The sequence below is a fragment of the Elgaria multicarinata genome, chromosome 3, assembly GCF_023053635.1.
Source record: "Elgaria multicarinata webbii isolate HBS135686 ecotype San Diego chromosome 3, rElgMul1.1.pri, whole genome shotgun sequence".
Lineage (NCBI taxonomy): Eukaryota > Metazoa > Chordata > Lepidosauria > Squamata > Anguidae > Elgaria > Elgaria multicarinata.
In genome coordinates, this window is record NC_086173.1 from 40,001,387 (window position 1) to 40,024,007 (window position 22,621).

The 22,621-nt window shown below is 42.4% G+C and overlaps 1 protein-coding gene across 1 annotated transcript in view; it reads left to right on the forward strand.

Moving 5' to 3' along the window:
- Positions 1 to 22,621, forward strand: part of CEP112 (centrosomal protein 112) — a 286,793-nt gene that overhangs the window by 248,563 nt on the left and 15,609 nt on the right. Inside the window, exon 24 of the mRNA XM_063120035.1 lies at positions 4,961 to 5,050. Coding sequence (XP_062976105.1) covers positions 4,961 to 5,050 — 90 coding nt within the window. The remainder of the gene's footprint in view (positions 1 to 4,960; positions 5,051 to 22,621) is intronic.

Sequence of the window (22,621 nt, forward strand, 5' to 3'; positions counted from 1 at the left end):
CTCACAAAAATGAGGTTTAAGACCATTCATTAGGAAAAGGGTAGGAATATATGGGATTAGCAGAATAAAACTATAAAAGCATGCATAAATGTGTAAGATCCCAGAGCAGGCAAGCTAAAAACTGAAACTACCGTCTCATACGTCACCCCAGACCGATCTCAGCCGACACCCCCTGTTTCTTTCACAAGGGATCACTTTATACCATTCTTTTCACTCCTTCCCCCCTCCCTTCAGCTTTGATGCGTGGAGTGTCTTCACACCTCTGCCCGGGGTGGTTAATCACTCAAGGACAAGCGGACAGTTACAATCGGCCTGGCTCCAGTCTTCTCCCCCATACAGCTGCCTGGTTCTTATCTCTCTTCCTATGAAACCATCAAATTCACAAATTAAAAGACATGCCAGTCCCAAGGTCCGATTAACCCTCACCTTACCCTTACAGGTACAACTTGAATTAACCTTACCTGTAGAATATCAGTATATATTGATGTTCATTTTCCCTTCGGGGATAAAAATCATGTTCAGTATTGACACTCCCATCTGTTAGCATTGATTATTAAGACCCTGCATAGCCTTTCACACCTTGAATCCATCCTATACTTAATCTTATTTCATGTGGAGCCCTTTGACAAAAGGAATTATGGCATGTCTGGAAGCAGGAATTTGGTGATCCAGCCCTCCTCAAAGAGTGATGGGTGTGTGTGTGTCTTTGTCTCTATTTAAGGTTCCTTGATAGACTTCTGATTACAGCAGGTTCAGCACATTCACACTGAAGCATCCTGAAATATGGTGAGAATTGCAGCTTTACCTCATGATTCATGTTGGCAAGGGAACTCTAAGTCATAAGCACTTCTATGGCAAGAAGTCGCCTCTTAACTCCGGTCACATAATATACCCCAACTCATCCTGGCATACAACAAGCAGTTTTTCTAGTGTAAAGGCTGGGCTGTTAAGGCAAAACCAGCAAGTATCTTCTAACAGCTGGTCATACAGTCTAGTTTTATTGCACTGGTGACCTATAAATGCATAATATTTAGGAAGCTGGACACCCGAGCATGATGAGATCTGGTCATTTTTGTTTTTCTTTGAGATGCCCCCTTAAAGCTCCACCTGGGAAGCTTGACCAACTGATGGATTGATGTGAAAGAGGGCAAGGCTTTTCATACCTACCGAAAGACATATTCACATTTTCCTTCTCCCTTTCTCTATAATATTTGATTTCTTTCCTTTGGATAAGGGAATGGAAGGGAGAGGTTAATGTTGAGATGGCTAATTTGTCATTACAAAACTTGTGGGAACAAAGCTCTTCAATAAAGGATGCATTGAAAAATGTAAAAACATTGCTCAACTTAGAACAACACTAATATTTCCATCTTAAATTGAATAATTTTAATAGCGTGAACAAAAAGTCTTATGCCAGTTTTTACGAACAGGTGTTCTAATTGACTATGTGATGTTATTTTCAGGGCATTAACAGAATGACTGTGAGGATTCTTGTCTGATCTGAATTATTCACTGTGCAAATTAAAATAAGAATATACATTGAAGTCTTTATGTACTTAATTTAAAGTGCACTTTTTCCACTGATGCTTGCCACAGATTTTATGTTCAATTCTACTTTTGGCACATCCATTAACAATCTTTATGTGCAGCTTCACAAAAGGAATGGAATTATTCCATGAACACAGAATTATAGACATTGAGGAAAGGAAAGGAGGAAAGGAACCTCTTGTGCAAGCACTGAGTCATTACTGACTCTTGGAGGGATGCCAGCTTTCGCTGGCGTTCTCTTGGCAGGCCTTATAGCGGAGTAGTTTGTCATTTCCTTCCCCGGCCATGACTACCTTTCCCCCAGAGCTAACTGGGTACTCATTTTACCGACCTCGGGAGGATGGAAGGCTGAGTCGACCCGAGCCAGCTGCCTGAGAACCGGCTTCCACTGGGATCGAACTCAGGCCGTGGGGAGAGTTTCAGCTGCAGAAACTGCTGCTTTACCGCTCTGCGCCACACATTGAAGGGACCATTAATTCTGCAGAACACCCCCCCTGCTTCAAAGCAGGACTGACTGAACCTTAATTGCTTAAAGATTAATCCACAGAATCCAGATTATGATGCACCATTGAAAACAACAAAGATGCAGTACGCCAACATGGCATAACTTGGAAATCCCATGAAACTGGAATTGGTCTTTTAGCTTGACTAGTAGTCCTGTTTAGCATAAGCCAAAAACAACTCAAGACAAATCCACCATTCTGTGATAAGCTTTTGGGGAAGGAAGAGTTGCTGCCTTCCAGACTTAGATATTTGAGGCTAATGCAAATATGAACATCTGTTGGGTGTGTGTTTTATTGTTCCATGATATTAGAAGGTAGAAATAAATTGACCACTCCCCTAATCCTTGTATGGAATGATAATGTCCCAGTGCATGGTCTGAAGGCACACACATGACAACAACCCATGGTTTCTTGCTGGGTTAAAATTCTGGGTTGTTTGTGCCTCAAAAATCCAGAATTCTGGGTTTGCATGTCACATCAAACAACCCTGGATTGTTGATGAAAGTAGATGCAAAGTGAAAACAGCAAGCGCCCTTGAGATAATGTGTTCACTCCAGTTCAGACCTGCTGATTCATTAATTGGCATTACGTACAAACTAGGTCAATGAGACAACCTTGCTGAACTTGGGTTTGTTTGAAGATTGCCTGTACATACTGTCTTGTCTCCACACTATGGAAGAAAAGCAGAAATAATTATGGACTGTGATTCCCAATGACATTCCAGCCTTCCAAACAAATGATATACACAAAAATCCTCCAAAGGAGGTCCCGATCCAACTGACATTATTCCTGCATAGGTCCATTAAGATCAGTGAGACCTAGCTATGTTTAATTTGCCCCATTGATTTCAAGGGCTTAAGCACAATTAATTTTAATTGGATCAAGTTCAAATATGTTGGCAATAATTTCACAAACCAGAAAGGAGAAGACTTCTCTGGAGAGGAATGATGTAGTAGCCTTTATCGAATGCTCTATGTGTTTCAGAGTAAAAACTCTTCCTTAAGAAGCTCAATACAAAGATAAGGTCTGCAACATTTAAAAGGTCTGCAACTTTCTTGATCTCTATGAGGAAAAACACACAAAGAAAATAAGCTTTCTTTCTCTCTGCTCTTGCGAAACGTCTTTGCAATACTATGAAACACATCAAGCAGACAATAAAGGCTACTGCATCATCCAGCACCAGAAACATCTCCTTCTGGGTTTGTGCTGTTGTTTCACTTCTCCCCTCTGTCCCATATCAGAATTAATTTCACACACGTTTTTGACTTCATAAGGCAAAGTAGATAAGAAATACAGTTTTGCTTTTTTGAATCACCTCGCCGACGGAGGGGGAATCTAAAGTGTACAAGTAATTTTAAAAGTTCAGATATTGTAAATCAGTTAGGTTATTCCAGTGACAGAACTTCTTCTGTCAGGAGAATTGGGAGGGCCAATTCCTCCTACCCCCTATAGTCCCCTGTGTGCTCCAGAAGGTTGGGAGACTCTCCGGAGCAGATTATTGGAGGCTGCAAGAAGGAGGAGAGAGGAACGAAAGTCCCATTCTGCAAGTGGAATTCTGCACTTAGTTATTGATACACTGTCATATTGACATGGAACTGTATGGGTATGTCTGAGTTTGAAGAACTTAAAGTTTCAGGTAAACATGGTTCAGAAATCAAGACTTTTCTCCTCTGCTCAGTATAGTGGGAAGGTTATATCTGGAGTGAAGGGACAACAGAAAGTATTATAGACCTTTTAACTGTCTCAATCTTCATTCCTTTAGCAATAAATGTTACTCCTTTGCAACATGTGTTTTATGGAGGACTTCCATTATGATACACTCTTTTTATGTGTAATATTTAACAATATGGATTTGGGAAGATCTGAAGCTCTCTTTTAGTGTTGATAAAAGTTTTTGGCATCAAGATATGTTAAAGCTTTACAACATTAATAGTTTTAAGTTAACTCTTGGCATCACTTCAAAACAATTATGCAAGATCTATCACAAGTGCTTCTCTTATCTTATCTGAATAGCCATTTTATCCTGTAAATGATTTAAGCCTACACTATTCCGTTATTGTCTAAGAGAGATAGAAGGGGGTTCTGTGAAATCTTGTGCTGCTAGTTCTTTTAGATGCTTTGAGTTGGTTTGAAAGTTTTGCACATCGAGAAGGAAGCAGTAGTTTGCCAGAAGCTCTCAAATAAATCATGGTCCTATGTTTGCTGGCTTGTCCATTCTGCATGTTCTAGTGGGAAATAGGATAAAATATCCATGTAGTTCAGAGGTTTAAGTTAAATGGAAAGATAACATGCAATTCATTGCAAAGTCAAAGTCTATGTTCTTATAATTAACCTCAGGTTCTCTTATTAGAGATACATTTCACTCTTACCCAGGAAAAGGTTTACTTTTAGAACATAGGAAGTTGCCTTATACCAAGTCAGATTATTGGTCCATTTAGCCCAGTATTGTCTACACTGACTGGCAGAAGTTCTCTAGGCTTTCAGGTAGGACTCTTTTCCAGCTATACTTTTGCTTCCAGATGGGGGCTGTTATTCTACAATGGCCCTGCCTCATTCACAGAGTTTTACTGAGTGTCCAAACTATGTCATTTTCAATTTGAATCCCTCCCACATTTTCCTACTGCTGCTTCATTTTTATTTCCAGAAAAAAAATCTGTTAAGGAGGAAAAGATGGAATAGCTGGAATGCCTTCTTTTAACTAATAAAACTGCTGTCAGTTCAGCTGTAGAAATGAATTAGTTAATCAGTGAGAGGAAGGTGAATGGAGGCTGCCCTTTTACAAGATCTTGGGCATGACTGGTAACTGTCATGGAGGAATTTAGAAGATCCATGTATTCTGCTACCATTCTATTCTGTTTCCTTCCCATCTAGAGAAAGTTCATGTCTACTTTGTTTTACTGTTGTTTCAGGTCTTGCAAAATGAGATGCAAAGCTGTTGCAATCAGGTTCGCGCTGCAGAAAAGAAGATGCAACAAAGAGATCTGGAGACACAAGAACAGGTATATTTTTGCTTGACAGTTTTTTGCTCTTGGGTTGGGAGAATGAGTGTGTATGTGTCAGTGTGTACACACACAGAGAAAACAATTTCTTGCTTGAAGATGCCACTGCATTTTTTTAAAACTAAATTTTCAGTGTGCTTTACATTTGTCTTTGTTAATAAAAAAGAAATTAAACCGTCTGTATCCCCGGGGCAAGTTTTTATGCAATGCTGTCTCTTTCAACTCACTATTTCAACTATTTTAGGTTGTTAAATTATATATATTTATTTGTAATTAGCAATACTGTTTATGTTTTCAGGCATTTATTCGGGTGGGCAATATAGCAACTTTCAGGAAGTCTATACATTCTGAATAAAACTTTCATGTGGAGATGAAGTAATATTTACTGTGAAATGTATGCTGAGGCCCGGTATTGGGCAAAAGGCAGGATACTAATAATAATAATATAATATGCTGCTTATGTTATGTATTACATAGTTCTAAAAATGAACCATGATATGATTAGATGTAGTACTAAGCCATGGTTTAGTGTGACAAGGATGAGCAGACAGAAACTCTCTTCCTTCCTTCATATATGAGGGGAGGAAGTTTAAATGTCTTTTTGAAAATTTGTTCCTGCCAGTTTTCCATTATGTTTGAATACAATACATTTTTGGTTCAAACCATTGTTCACAAGCCAGAATATTAAATCATGAGTTGATAGAACTAACTATGGTTTGAACAAAAATATAGTTTCCTGTATTCAGACATAATTGGGAGATTGTGGATTATTCAGACTGCAAACAGAAACTTTAAAGTCCCTTCTCCCATGCTTGAAGGAAGGGGAGGAGGACATGGAAGCATAAGGATATTGCTTGCTGATTGTCATAATGCTAATCATGGTTTAGCCATTATATGAATTAGGAATAATGAAATAAGTACATTTTTCCCCATTCTCTCCTGAGAAAGGAGTGACTTGTGAATTTTCAAGTGCTTTTTAGATAGATATATATATTTAAAAAGCGGTTCTTAAAAGATTTTAAATAGGTAATGCTATGAGTATTCTCACATTTAAAGTTGGGGGGACTTTATGAAGGACAGGTGCATTATTTGAGGAAATTAACCAATTTTCCCATTCTTGGCTATCCATTTTCATCTCTAACATATCTTCTTTTTCATGTAGCATTTTATCCTTGTGTTGTCTTGTACAGTGAGCCAGAGTGATGTGGTGTTTAGAGTGTCATGCTAGGCCTAGAGAGAACTGGATTCAAATACCCATTCAACTGTGATGTTTGCTTTCTGTTTGAGCCAGTCTTTCAACCTAGCCTGCCTCACAGGCAGAGGGAAAGGGAGAGAGAATAATGTTTTGTGCCAGCCTAAGGTCCTTGGAGAAAAAAGAGCCAGTGTGGTATAGTGGTTAGAGTGTTGGTCTAGGAGCTGGGAGATCCGGGTTCTAGTCCCCACTCAGCCATGGAAGCTCTCTGGGTGACTTTGGGCCACTCACAGACTTTCAGCCCAAGGATTATGTACACTGCCTTGGGTTCCTGGGAGGAGAAAAGGTGGAATATAAATAAATAAATAGGATAAAATGTAAAGGTATCTTTTAATAGTTTATTTGAACAGTGAGCTAAAAACTTGTTCATAATCATCCCATTCTGTTGTATGTATATAGATCAGGCATTAATGTGTGAACTGACTACACTGAAAAATGTTGGATTTGACTCATTTGTGTATGAAAATTCTGTCTCGGTGGTTCCAAGTATAAGAAACGTGGGGTCAATGAAAGCAGTGATGGACTGGTTAAACTGTAAATAACTAAGAAACAATTTCAGAATTCAGGACAGGAGAATGTTTGGGAAAGCAGGCTGAATTTATAAGCACTTTGCTTTCTCAAGATTGCTTTCTTCCTGGATGTATTTTTCCCCTACTGCTGGATTGGCTAACTAATCCCAACTATAGGATACTGTTGAATGTAAAGCTCCATTTACTCTCTGAATAATCACTTTCAGAACTGCTTATGCAGATCTCTAATTCATTAATATTTAGAAAGTTCCAATGAGTTAATCAGGGACTTTCCCAAATATTGATGATATTGTACTGATGACCTCATTAGGTCTCTTGAGTCTGATTTGGGGGGGGGCAGCCAAAAGAATTTGTTGTGGAGTTTTTCCTGTTGAAGTTAATCCTTTAGTTTTAGCTACCTCTCAAAAGGACATGATATGGCCTTGAAACGACAATTCCTTTTCATTGTTGATCCTTAGGCAGACTAGCTACAAACACACCAGATCTGAGAGAAGGCAATAATAGTAGCCAGTTACAGATCAGCTGATTAAGCAGCCATGATCATCAAGGTACTTCCTTGGGCCTTTTTTTCCTACTTGTACCAAATATTATTGTCTTGATACCACATTTTATAAAGGTTCAAAAATTGCCTTGGCACAAACACAAAAGGCAGTTTCCTGGGCTTTTACAAGTCTGCTTCAAGACAAAAAAAAAAGAAAAGAAAAAAGCAGGTTTAAACGGCTGCTGTTTTTCATTAAAAGGAAAAGTCTTGTGTTTTGATTCTATAACAACAAACAAATGAATGAGACATGAAAAAAAGTTGTGTTTTTAATTAAAAACACAAGGCTGTTTCTCATTATTTCTTGTTGGGTGGTATCTTAGTTCTCCATGTTTGTCTTGTTTTTAGATGAGACTTTGTGTTCGTGTTTGACAAATTCACTAGAGGGCAAACTACACATTACACTGCAGCCATGTGTTGTGAAACCCCGGTGGTTCCTTCTCTGTTGCAAAGCAGGTCCAGAACATTAGTGGGGGCTAAAACCATTAGTGGGAAAGGAGAAAAGTCAAAGGAAAAGAAACTGGAAGGAAAAGGAATAAGTACTTGTTTTTCTTCAGTCAATTCTCTGATGCAACCCCCCCCCCCATGACAGTGATACTTTGCAATGAAGAACAGGCCATTAGGGCTTTGCTACTTATGGCTACAGCATAATTTATACAGTTATAATGCCCCTCAGATGAATAAACTTTTTCTAAGGGCATACGATTTCCCAGGGATCGCCCTGGGATCATCCCTGTGCATCCACATGACACACAGGGGATCCCGGGGGCAGGGAGGAATGATCCCTCCCTTGCCCCTGGATAGCCGGGATGGCTTTAATCCCGGATTTTCCTGCAGTCTTGGGTCATCCCGAGACCACGGGACGTGTGGGCAGCTGTCCCAGTTTCTTCCCGGCTCCTTGTGAGTAACCACAAGGAGCCAAGAAACAGGCACAGGGCATGGAGCTCTTCAAGTGCTCTGTACCCATCGGGGGTGGGGGGGAGCAGGGTCGGGATTTTTTTTTACTTACTTTTTCGCTGGTGCGCTCCAGCTCCTGCGTTTTTTATTTTTAAAATGGCAGGCGCCACGTCCTACATCCTCCTGGGACATCGCACGCCATGTTTAGACTGAGGGGGAGGAGCTTACAAGCATTATATCATGAGATCATCCCCCTCCATCCCCCTGGTCTAGCCATGCCCTAGGCACTTCATGTAGAACATTCACTTTCACCAGTGTGTGTGTGAGTGTGAGTGTGTGTGTGTGTGTGTGTGAGAGAGAGAGAGAGAGAAATATTTGCAAACAGGCAATCGTTCATGTAAAGCCGGGATGGAGAACAAGGTGAAAACTTTTATTTAATTTAGAAAAGGTATCCTTTAAAAAAAAAGTTAGTATTGCTAAGAAAAATTATCAGACATAACTATGAATTCTCAAATGAGGAAAAGAAAGTGCTTCGTAGAATGGTTTTCATACATCTTCTTGTATGTGTTCTCCTTTATATCTTATGCATCACAACATCCCCTTTTCTTTCTTTTTTTCTTTTTCTTTTTCTTTTTTACCCTTCCGAGCCATTGGTTACTATAGACAAAATAAGTGATTTGTGGCAGGAAGATGTAGAATACTGATGGTGGCCATCTATATTGCAGCTGTTCCTGGACTGGCTTTGCTCTAAAGCAGCAGAGGGAAACTGCGGTCCAAGAGATGTTGCTGGACTACAACTCTTCATCCCTGACCATTGGCCATACTAGCTGGGGCACTTGGGAGTTGGGGTTGAACATCTGGGGGACCAAAAGTTTCTGTCCCTTCTCTAAAGCTTGCCTTAAGTTGAATTGATTTAAGCAAATGTTTAAAGTTAATTGAATACTAAGGGGCAACTTTTCAGTGTTTCTTAGACATCCTGTTCAAGATTAGGAACACGTTGCTCTTTTCAAAGCCATTCTCTGTTAGCAACTATGATATTCATTTCCATTACATTTTGACTTTGATGTCCATGAGTCTTTCTGTTGTTCTATCTTAATTCACTTCTAATTTTTTAAATAAATCTTTGGTTGATATATGCAAGAGTTTTTAGCAGCTGCAAGAAAATTGCAGTGCTGACCTCACCTAAAAGGTCTGTGACAATGTGGTGTCCTTGAACCTTTTGTGCTGTTTTCAAAAGGATCCTGTTCTTTTCTTTTCTTTTTTCTCTGAGTTTTGATCTAGTAGAAGGGAGACACTGGGCCAATAGAAACATAAGAAGTTACTTTATACTGCATCAGGCCATTGATCCATCTGACTGGCAGTGGCTCTCCAGGATTTCAGACAGGAGTCTTTTCCAGAGATGGTATAGATTGAATGTGGGTTCTGCTCTATGCCAAAACATGTGCCATACCGCTGAGCTATGGCCTTTACCTGTGAGGGTTTAAACCTGGAGCCACACAGATAATTCCTTATTTCCAAGAACTAAGTTGTCAGTTTAATTGTCACAGAACCAGAAGCTTATCCTGATGACACAGTGCACTTCTTAGACTCAGTTCAAACAACACATTTCTCAACGGTGGATTTAGAAAACACTCCACAGAGAATATCCACACTGTGCAGAGGAGAGTTGCTGCACAACCGTTGTGTTGTATGTTGTGTGGAGGGCTCTGTGGAGTTTTTCATTGCATTGAGTTGACTTTTCCCACTGGCTACAGAGTTCTCTGGCAAGAGCAGTGAAAAGAGGAAGTGCCGTTCTAGGAGAGCTGCCAGGATTGGTTTTTGTTGTTGTTGTTTGCAACAGTGGCTGATGGAGGAGGACTGGGGAGGAGAGAGAGTGGAGGAACTGTCAATCAAATATCACACTGACTTTTACTCAACTCCACAGCAGCCCACAGTCACACAACAGTGGAGTTAGAACATGTTGTGTGGTGAATGCCCCATACAAACTCAACCATTTAGTGGAGTTTTCCCACTGCTTAGAGAAATGTGTTGACTGAACTGAGCCTTAATCTCAGACTCAGCCCTAGAGTGACTAGCCTAACATCACAAAAAGTTGACACTTGACCCTGCATTACTCTTGATACACATACACTTGTTCATAGAAACAAATAATAAGAGGGTGCCCTCTGTGATACAGGGAAGGAGTGTATAGAACTCATTAGTTTTATCACTCCTCAGTAAGTGTTACCTGCCTAGTTGGAAATATATAATAGAGGGGTGTCAGATTCAGCAAAATGTTAAATTTTATTGGTTTATTTTCAATTAAGTTAAGTAGCTGAAGTAGATACTCAGAAGTAACCTGTAGTCTCTACTAAGTAGAGGGAATAAAGAAATCTCTAGCAAGGCTTTTCTGCTGAAAGAAGAAACAATTAGGTTCAAAGTCAAGTGAAATAAAGGAGAACAAACAATCCATATGGCTGGAACTGAAAGTAGCTGGATCCAGAAACCTGAACTGCTGATCTGAGGTAGTTCCATGCAGATATAGCTTGGGGACAGACACTAGTCAAAGAAGGCTCACAGCCTGAATGTAGAGAATAGCTAAGATCTCCTTCTATAGCTCCTTCTTTAGATCTCTGAAGACATGTAATGAGCAATCAAGCTGAGTCTCCAAAGAGTCTTAAAGAAGGGAGAATTACCAATTACATATAATTAATGAATATTATTGAGAAAGTAAGGATAAGTTCCAGTATCATTTTCAAAGTTTTGTAATAAATTAAAATACAAGAAAGGGGAGATGCGTATGTGGTTGGGTTAACTAGAAATGTAGTGAAATATATTTGAAAAAATAACTATTCCATTTTATTTCAAAGTACAAAATGAAAATAGAAGTGATAATTGCAAGAGAACTATGATTCAATGGTACATTGAGTTTGCCAGTTGAGTGTTTATTATTCTAACTTTCTCAAGTTGATTTTTTTATGACCACTGTATGTTTATAGTGTTCAGTCTCACTTTTCTGCATCCATGCCAGTTAAATAAATGTGTTCTAAGGCAACTATGATGCATCATTTGAAAAATTACTAATCATTTCCCATGTCTTATTCTTAAAGGAAACTTGATTGGTGGGTGCAGGTTATGGATAAGATATGTCAAATCATCAGGACCAATGTTCTGATGAATACTCTTGCTGTCTGTCTTAATAGTTTAGATAATATCAAATTTCAGTAAGGTGTCTTGGCTTGGATCCAGTGATGTCTTGCACAAATGGAAAAGCACTCCCATTTGCGCAAGGCGGCATCGCCAAATTCTCCTGATTTCTTTGTCACATTGCAGCTCTCTCCTGCTACAATGTTATACACCATTCCAAAAGTCCCATGGAGGAAGTTCAAAGGACTATAGATAGAGGAGCTCCAGCCACCCTTTTCTGGATCCAGTCCATTATCTTGACCTTGCTGGTTGTTACCAAAACAATTCTTGAATATAAGCAAATATATGCACATTTGCTTGACTTGCATAATCTATACTTTTCACAGGATGCAGCTTTTCAAAATTAGACTACAGGGAGCAGAGAGGCCAAATGAATTGTCATTTCATTTGATTATTAGTCATAATAACTGGATGATCTGCTTGTGAGTTTCCTAGAAGCAATTGGTAGCTAGCCTTGGCTATGGAGTGGTGGGTTTGGACAAACCTTATATTCATTTGTAAGCTCAAGGTTCTTCTTCGTGGTCTCTATGCATCACACATATGGGCTTTGCGCCTGCGCAGAGACCAGACCGGAACCTTCTATAGCTGAGTGGAACTTTTTGGCGGGAACCCCTCCCCCACGCTACCGCGCATGTCCATGGGGTTCCCGCCCTTACCTCAGTTCTTCGTCGTCCGCCATTGTGCATAGACCATAGACCAACCTCTTAGCGTTTTTTGTCTTTAGAATATCTTCTTTACTTCAATTCTTTCTCTTTTCTCTCGTCTCTCGCTTCAACGTTCTTTTTCTCTTCTAGTCTATCCAAAAAAAAATAGTTTTTGTAGTTTAGACTTTTCCTCAGCGACTTGGTCGTGTGAGGCCTGTATGGCACTGAAAGCACCTTTTAGAAAGTGCGTAAAGTGCGGGGCTAAGCTCCCACCATCGGACGGACATTCCCTTTGCATATTGTGCTTAGGTGAGGGGCACGTGGTCGAGACTTGCCATCATTGTATGGCCTTCACAAAACAGACAAGGAAACATCGAGCAGACCGACTCCGCTCGGTTCTTTGGGAAAAGGCTCTCAAGGCCGCGGAGGCCCCCGCGATGGAGAAGATTGCGGCTCATAAGTCCGTAACTCATAAGACGGCACTTGCTAAGACCGCACCAGACAAGTCTTCAGACCAAAGCACTGAAGTGCAGACCAGAGCTCATAGGGCTGAGATACCCCTCACGCCTGGTCGGTCTTTGTCGAGTTCAAAGGCTAAAAAGGTGTCCAAAAAAGCCAGAACTCTGATACCTTCTTCCGAGCTCGAGAAGAAGAAGAAAAAGAATAGAAAGAGGGACGCAGAGAGAACCTCCTTAGCGTAGCGTCGCCCACTAGAGTCGGTCAGGAGTCAATCTACTCCGCCCGCTGCACCTACCGTTTCGATATCGAGACCACCCTCGGTATCTGCCGCTTTGATGTCGAGACCACCCTCGGTATCGAAGCCACATTCCGTACCAACCGCCACGGTACCGACTCGTCCGCCTAGCCTATCAGAGGGCGAACTGAGGGATTTGGTGTCGGCAGCGTCTTCTCAGCAGCCCTCTCGACCGCGGGAACTCCAGTTGCAGCCATCTCCAAGGCTAACACCACGCCGTGGTTGGGAGGTAGCTTCTCGCTACTCTGACCCTCAGGCGAGAGATGATGAATACCAATGGGAGGGATATCGCCCCCAAAGGTACTTTCAGGAACAGCAGTATCCGCGGGAGGATTACTATGCTCTTCCCCCGCCTACAACAAGGGTGTGCCGCTTTCCATTGCCTCCATCACCAGCGCCTCAAAGAGCAACGGTATCGACGCCTCATCGACAACCGTCGGCATCGACTGTGGTGATTCCTGCGGTATCGACAGAGGACTTACATCTAGTTACCATATCGTCACCCGAAGAAAATTATCCTTCGGACTCGGAATCGGGTGTGTCGGCCGCTCCATCATTCCCGTCACCGGAAGATGAGGTCCATGATAGAGACCCTTCCTCCCCCTCTGACGACATGGTCAGGTTCGCAGACCATATGCTGCGAATGTCCAGAGCATTGGGGTTAGAGACTCAGGAAGCTAATGAGTCGGTGGTAGATCGTATCTATGATGTGTTCCAGACTACCACGAACCAGAGGATAGCAATTCCTCTCCCGCACGCACTAAAGCAGGCAGCTCAGTTAACTTGGAAGACACCGACGGCGACTCAGGCAACATCAAAACGCCTAGAGACCCTGTATAAGATTCAGGAAGACGATGCACAATTTTTAGTTCAGCACCCCAAGCCGAACTCAATAGTAGTTGAGTCAGCACAGGGCCAGTCCCAAAAGGCACATTCTGCCCCGGTGGACAGAGAGGGCAGAAAATTAGACATTACTGGTAGAAGGGTCTACTCTTCATCCTTGTTGGGTATTAGAGCATCAGCGTATGAGGCGACTATGGCGCGTTACCAACTTTTTCTTTGGGAGAAGATAGGTAACTTGTGTGATCACCTCCCAGAGGATAAGAGAGAGGTGGCAAGAGTTCTTCAAAATGAAGCAACGTCTATTGCACGACAGCAGTTGTCCACCGCCCGACACCAGGTGGACTGCCATTCAAAATCAATGATGGGGGCCATATCGTTGAGAAGGCATGCATGGCTCAGATCTTCAAATTTGACAAACGAAACTAAATCAAGAATTGAAAATATGCCATTTGATGGGGAAGGTCTGTTTAATACCAAGACCGATGAGACGCTGGACTCCATCTACAAGGCTAGAACAACAGTCAAGAAGATGGGGTTCACTGCTCCTCAGACTCAGTACCGACAGAAAAAATGGATGAGACCTCCGATGCAACAACAGCATCGACCCCAATACCAGCCTCAACCTCGGCAGCAACAACAGCAGCTTCAGAGGAAGAGGCCTTACCAAGGCAGGTACCAACAGGATAAGCGGCAGCCTGACTTCGGCAAGAAGCAGCGTGTTTGACTCCTCGGCCCCAGATCCACTCCCTTTTGCGAACCGCCTAGCACCCCATTACCATCAATGGGAGTCAATAACAACAGACTCCTGGGTGCTCACTATAATCAATTCGGGCTATGCCATCGAGCTCGATGTCCTTCCTCCTTTTTCGGGCGTGAAAGTAACGGTGCCATCCCCTCCTCTGCTTCTCGAGGTACAGACCCTGCTGTCGAAGGGAGCCATCTCTCCGGTACCCGCAGAGGAACTCAATCAGGGATTTCCCCCCCGATATTTCACGGTCCCGAAGAAAGATGGAGGTCTTCGACCGATCATGGACTTAAGACAATTGAACAAATTCATCACCCCGAGGAAGTTCCGTATGACAACAGTTACTTCAATTTTACAACTCCTACAAAAAGGAGTTTGGTTCGCAGTGGTGGATCTGAAGGATGCATACTTCCATATCTCCATCAGGAAGTCGCATCAAGCTTACCTTCGGTTTTCGATCAGTGCATCCCAGTACCAGTTCACCGTTCTTCCGTTCGGATTGGCCACAGCACCGAGAGTCTTCACCAAGGTTATGGCAGTGGTATGCGCCCACCTAAGGCAGAAAGGCATTTACGTTTATCCATACCTGGACGATTGGCTCCTCGTAGCGGACAGCAGCGAGACGCTCCAGACAGATATTCTAACCACCCTCAACCTGTTGGACTCGTTAGGTCTATGGATCAACCACGAAAAGTCCATTTTGACTCCACAGCAGAGATTGGACTTCATAGGGGTAACCCTATCCTCTCGAGACGGAACAGCATACTTACCGTCAACCAGGGCGAGCACCTTACAGCAGTTAGCCGTCGATACCGAGAGCCGCCGAAAAGTTTCGGCATGGACAGTTCAGAGACTATTAGGTCTGATGGCAGCTACTACGGCAGTCATCAGATTTGCAAGACTCAGAATGAGGGTATTACAAGCCTGGTTTTTGAGAACCTTCGATCTCAGGCACAATGCTCGACGAACTTACCTTTCGATACCGAAGCAAGAGAGGGCATCCCTGAAATGGTGGTTCTCGATGTCGACGCTTCTGGAGGGCGTTCCATTCCAACAACAGGCGCCCTCGGTAACGATCACAACGGATGCATCCCTAGAAGGATGGGGAGCCCATTGCAACTCCCTTACCGCTCAAGGTCGTTGGCCTCTATCCCAGAGAAAATATCACATCAATCACCTCGAACTCCTGGCAGTGGAAAATGCAGTAAAAGCATTTGCACAGATGATCGAGGGCCAAGATGTCTTGATCGCGACGGACAATACCACCATAGTGGCATACATCAACAGGCAGGGTGGAACAAGATCACACCCCCTGAACCGTTCTGCACTCAGGATATGGAACTGGTGCATAAAGAGAAGGATTTACCTGACTGCGATCCATGTAGCCGGCAAGGAGAACATCATTGCGGACTCTCTCAGCAGGTCCTTCCATGTCGACCACGAGTGGGAGCTCGATGTCGAAGTCCGAGAAAATCTTTTTCGGTACTGGGGCCGCCCTGCCGTCGATGTGTTCGCTACCGAACAGAACGCAGTTTGCACAGAGTATTGCAGCAGGGCAGGAAGAGGAAAACGTTCTTTAGGAGACGCCTTCACCAGGACGTGGAGGGGAAATCTCCTGTACATGTTTCCACCTTTTCCACTATTGACGAAGGTGTTAGCCAGGATCCAGATGGACAACTCCAATTGCATCCTGATCACACCGTGGTGGCCTCGACAGACGTGGTTCTCTCACGCCCTTCGGTTATCGAGAGGGGATTACATCAGGCTCCCGTCGATACCGAAGCTACTGTCTCGACACCAGGGCAGGGTTCGACACGCAGATCTGTCGACCCTCAAGATGACTGCATGGAGGATAACAACCACTCCTCCTCTGGAACCAGAGTTTTGACTGTGGACCACATTATATTGGCAGCACTAAAGCCTTCCACAAGGAAAGCTTATGCAGCAAAGTGGCAAAGATTTCAGAACTTTGCATCAGAAAAGGACCAAACACCAGAATCTTGCCACTTATCCCTGATTCTCAGTTATTTATTGACACTCTTCCAGCAAGGACTTAAGCTTACATCCATCAAAGTTCACCTAGCTGCGATTACATCTTTTCACCGGGGCATAGATGGTTTTACACCTTTTACCCATCCAACAACTAAGAAATTTTTAAAAGGTCTGAAGAACACGATACCAACTGTGAAAAGTATCGTACCGCCATGGAGTCTGTCAGTTGTGCTGCAAGCACTGACACGCAAACCCTTTGAGCCCATGGCGTCGACAGACCTTAGGCTTCTAACTTTAAAGACTGTCTTTTTAATAGCCATTACAACGGCAAGACGTGCAAGTGAGCTTAAAACTCTTAGGATAGATGTCCCATACACTATCTTTCATAAGGATAAGGTTGTGCTACGCACAGACCCAGCCTTCTTACCTAAGGTAGTGTCAACTTTTCATCTGTCCCAGCATATTACTTTGCCTGCTTTCTTTCCTAATCCAACTACATCTCTTGAGTCTTCCTTGCATACTCTCGATGTAAGAAGGGCTCTTGCTTTTTACAAAGCCAGGACAGAGAGTTTTAGGAAAACTAAACAACTATTCATTTGTTATGGTGAGCCTTCTAAGGGACTCCCTGTCTCTTGCCAGCGGTTGTCACGCTGGATAGTGGAGACAATTGAATTGGCCTACTCTGTTTCTAAATTAGAGCTAGTAAAACCTGTGACAGCTCATTCTACAAGGGCCGTCTCAACATCGGTGGCCTTCACCAGAGGTGTTCCACTAGCAGAAGTCTGTAGAGCCGCAACGTGGTCCACTCCATCCACGTTTGTCAAGCACTACAGTTTGGACACCCGTGCGAGGCAGGACTGCTCATTTGGGAGAACAGTGCTTTCAGAGATCTTCAGATGATGCACCAACCCACCTCCAAAGGTATGTCAGCTTGCTACTCGCCCATATGTGTGATGCATAGAGACCACGAAGAAGAAATGCAGGTTGCTTACCTGTAACTGTAGTTCTTCGAGTGGTCATCTATGCATTCACACAACCCACCCACCATCCCCTCTTGGTGGTGTGAGACTTCTAAAATGACACTGTTTTATTGTGGAATGTACTTTATTTTATTTACACTCATGTTTATGGGGGCATAATGTCGGACTCCTGTAAACTGAGGTAAGGGCGGGAACCCCATGGACATGTGCGGTAGCGTGGGGGAGGGGTTCCCGCCAAAAACGTTCCACTCAGCTATAGAAGGTTCCGGTCTGGTCTCTGCGCAGGCGCAAAGCCCATATGTGTGAATGCATAGATGACCACTCGAAGAACTACAGTTACAGGTAAGCAACCTGCATTTTCCAAAGACGTCTTTGATAAATTCCCATTTAGAGATACGGAGGGGTGGGGTGGGGACAGAAACAAAAGAACGTGCAAAGATATACTTTCTGAATAGAAACTTCATTTCTTGTGTATGTATTTCTCTTCATCTCTTTGATTAAGTATTGCTGTACAGTATACTTAGACTATAAATGCTCTGAATTAGGCCCTGTGTTCTAGAACAGTGAGGGAACTATACAATGATTAAAATGTGGTAGTAATCCTCTGCATCACATCCCTACATTGTCATTGCCTACTATCCTATCATACTTTCAGTCTGGTTTGTTGTGATGTAGTAAAGCTAGGTAGATCCAGTTTCCTTCTCTTTATCTCCTCTTTGTGCTCCTCTCTAGAATTCTCACTCTTCCCCCAGATGATCAGTCTCCTCCCATCGCTAAACCTTGATGTAATCTATAATGCAGGTAACAAAGCCTTCGGTTATTACTGTGGGTTTTATGCTTTGAAAGTATACAATGCTCTTGCCAATTGCTCTTGGCACACATTGCTTCCTAGATACCCAGAAGCATAGAGAATCATATGTTACAAAATGTGGAACATAATGAGTGATCCTATCTCATCAATTGGAAGCACTGCTATAAGTTTACTACTACTTTTTGTTGCTTTAACAGTGGTGTAGTCATCCTCCGTCATCTCTGGGTTGAGTTTCTGCTCAAGAGGTAACCCATAATTTACGTTCAAGTCTTGCTCCATACCAGGAAATATTCTTTCTTTGTTCTTGCCACCATGAGATCTTCATTGTATTATCATAGTTCTTTATACATATGTACAACACAACAGATCAGTAGTTGGAGACCTGTGTAAAACTCCCCTTGAATTTAATTATCTGTTGCCCACTAATATGATTTTAGATCTACTTCAAATGATAAAAAGCATACTCCTCAGCTGGATTCTACAGGCACAGCAACGTCAGACCTTACAAGGATGAGTTTGGACAGTCCTATATCCTCCTGCTTCCCTTTGATTTCTATAGCTTTTTTTCTGTTTCCTACCATGAATTGCAATTTAAACTAAAAACTTGGTAATTGCAGCACTCGTATTATTTGACCTGTTTGTGCCCCATAAATCTGTAGCTGTGTACTAAGGATCTTAGATTCTGTATGGAGATACTTTATTCTTTTTCATGGACTTTGTGCAATCGCACACATGGAGTTATATTTGCCAAGTTAATATACAGAACCTTGTAGAGCTTCAGTTGAAGCTTGAAGTGCTCCTGTCACTCCCGTCAGCAAAGAGTTTGGGGCATATACTTAGGAGCAGTACTACCATGGCAGGGCTACTATCTTCCTGATCAGTTTTTTCCAGAACCACTGCTGAAGCCCCCACCCTCATGGATAATAGAAGTGCCTCTGCAACAGGGCAGGTGGCCCTATATACTAAAACATAAGAGAAAGCCTGCTTCAATCTGGATAAAATAAGATCTGGACTTACATGTAGTTAATAGATATTTCTGCATGTGTCATAAATATAAAAAAGTGCATGTTCAGGTTCAAATCAAACTTGTTACACTGCTCTTTCCTGGGAAAGTCCCATCCCTTTTCAATGGACCATTCATGAAGCTAGAACCTATTCAATTTCAGCTGGAGTAGCGAGATCAGCTTTGTAGAAATGCTGTTTCATAATCATTATTGTATTATGCCAAAACCTTTGCAACTTAATTATAAAATTTAAGGCACAGTCCTATCAATTGCCTTCTCAGTGATTCAAAAACCCCAAACCCAGAGGCATCTAATCATCCAATGCAGGATGGATTGCAGATTTTGCTAGATGGGCTTTTTAGCCCATCTAGCAAGGGTGCTTCAGAGGGGGAAGGAAGGAGGCTGGAAGAGTATCATGATAACTTGTAACTTAGTCTTCTCTCCTGCCATGTCCTCCAGAACATCCCCTTTCCCCCCCCCCCTCTCTGAGGTCATGTTTCCAAACTTGAGTAGGCAGCCTGTGCAGTTCTCTCCATACTAGTTTCTAGGAGGTGGGGGAGGGGTGGATCTCCAACTCCCTCTTCTGAGGTCAGAGTGCTGTCTCCGACCTCAGAAGGATTTTATGAGCATTCTTGTGATCACTGGAACACTCTCCCAGAGACCATAGGATTGCTCTTTCTGCATTAATATTCAGTATTTATATGGTGCATTACAAGTGATGAAAACTTTTCACGTATATTATTTCAGCAATCCTTACAACAGCTCCGTGAGCTCAGCAGTTATTAATATTTCCATATTGTAGTTGGAGGAGATATAACAGAAAATACTGTCTTGCTTAGTGAGTTTGTACCAATAGGGAATGTTTGATGTCATAGTATTCAATAAGGGCACATAACAGGGTAACTGAATATGAGAAGTTAAAGAAATGAGGACTGCAGTAATTTGCCAGAACATTTTTCTTTTCTTTTTTATTCAAACGAGAAGGTACAAAAGTGCAGAGAGTTTTTGAATAAACAGAAAATTGCCACGGAGGCCAAAAGAGGTAGATGGTAGCTACAAAGAGGTTAACATTGATGTTTAACCTTGGTAATCAGGCACTGTCTCAGGAAGGTACAAAGGTGAGCACCTAACTGCCCTTGCGAAGAGCAGATAGTTGAAATTATCTGAACAGCTGGAAACAGGAAGTGGGAAGAAGAAGATGGGAGATAGAAGAGGCATGTAAACAAAGTTGAAAGGCACTATGTAAACTTGATTAAAAGGGAGGGAGGGAGGGGATTTTTGATAAGAATATTAAGTGATTGTGCCAGTGATTCAGCACTGATGAGATGTTCCACAATTTCAGTGAATTATAATTTTTCCCATTCGGTAAGGACACATTGAAAATCAAGCTTTTCTTTTTATGGCGCACAATAAATCATCTTGGAGTGGCTGATAGCTTAGAAACAATTGAGGGATTTGGCTCTTTTCAAAGGTTAGAACTGTTTCTAATAGTTTTGGGTAGGATCTACCAGAGCTGGGCTGTTCAGTAAGGGAAAAGACAGAAAAGCAGTATTGCTGGATGAGAAGAGTGAAAAGCAATGGTTTCCTAAGAGACCTTGATCTACACAATAATTTCGCTATCTGCTCAGCTTTTGCTGACTTTCACAACCAGTGAGGTCAATCTCATAGAAAGCCTCGTGCATGTACTAACAGAGGAGGCAAAAGTCTTCTATTGCTACCACCACTATATATACAGGGTTTATCTGCATGGTGGTTCATTCACACACACAAACAACAACACCCTGGAAGTGCAGGAAAACAAGCCAGTATCTAGAAAAAACAGACCTTTCCCCCCTACATCAGTAACAAACCCTGTAATGCAGGCTTCTAATACCATGCTAGTCCCATTGTTGCAATTTAAGTGGGCTTTTGTACAGTAATACATACCTTATACTCAGTGTAGTTGCAGGCTAACAAAATGGTGTTGTTGTCTTTTAATTGCTGGAATAATACTGGACAGAAACTGAAAAGTACTGGAAAGAAAAGTATAGCATGGAATCTTGTTGTAGTCCATAACAATAGGTTCTAAATGTAGCATAATAATCAAATTACCCAAGGCTACCAACATAACATGGACTCCGTGGGTTATTGTCATGCTTCTACAAGCCGTAGCTGGCTCCAAAACACGCATTCCATTTTCAAAGCAAAATGTGAACAAGGCTTCCCATTCCTTTCTATATCTAATACAAGCCCCTGCCATTACCTTTAAACCTCTCCGCAACATTGCCCCATCCTACCTTTTAGCCATTGTTTCTCATTGAATCCCAGTCCATGAACTGTGCTCTTCCAACTCACTTTATTTATTTATTTATTTATTTATTACACTTATATACCGCTCCCATAGCCAGGGCTCTCTGGGCGGTTTACAGAAATTCTAAAATTGAGATAAAAACAAGTATACATTATCTGTTTTAATTTGTCAATTCGGGGGCGGGGAGGGACCTGTTTTTTCCTTCTTTGAAACATGAGGCACTATGTACACTGATGGCATTGTATAAATAATAAAAATCAGATTAAAAAGTAGTTGAGGCTCCTTTTAAAGGATACACAGGATGCGAACCCACATTTTCTTCTTCGTGGTCTCTTTACATCACTGTGCCTGTACTGAAGAATTGTTGTCAGGAACTCCTACGGAGCAGGCTCAAGAGACACAGCTCCCACCTTCCCTCTTGGTTTCTCTTTGAATGCCACAACAGCTGGATTGGTGGCCTCTTTTGAGGAGACTGTGATGATCCGTTTGATTACTTCTCTTTCTTCTTTATCTAATTTACATTTGTGGCTTATGTTTGTGGTTTTTGTTGCTGATTTAGTGATATTTCTGAGCCTGGGTCAGAAGATGTGCTACCTGTGGGAGTAATGCTCACTGACAGGCACTTCTTTTGCTTGCTTTGTCTTGGTGAGGGACATGTTATGGAAAGTTGCCCTCATTACCAGGGTTTTATGAACAGGCAAGGGGAAATCATTCCTCACATTACAGAGCAATCCTTTGGGAACAGGCTCTCCAGGCAGCAGATTCAGGTAAGCGTTCCAAGCCATCCCGACAGTGTCCGTCCTGGCATCTGAGAATCTCATCCTAATCAGAGCAGGAGCAACCTTCTGTCATTCCAGTTGCAGTCTCCGGATCAAACACAGTCCAGACCTTTGGAGTCAGAGCAGTCAGTGCCTGGACCTTCTGGGTTGAAGCAGCCTGTACAGGAATCAAATCCACCATTGTTGCCTCCGCCGGTGCAGACTTTCAAGACCTTGAGGGCTCTGATTAAGAAGGCCAGCGCTAAGCAGATGTCTGGTGAACCAAAAAAGAAGTCCAAGAGAGTAACAGAACAACTTCAACTTGTTGTGAGATCCTTAGAACCCTT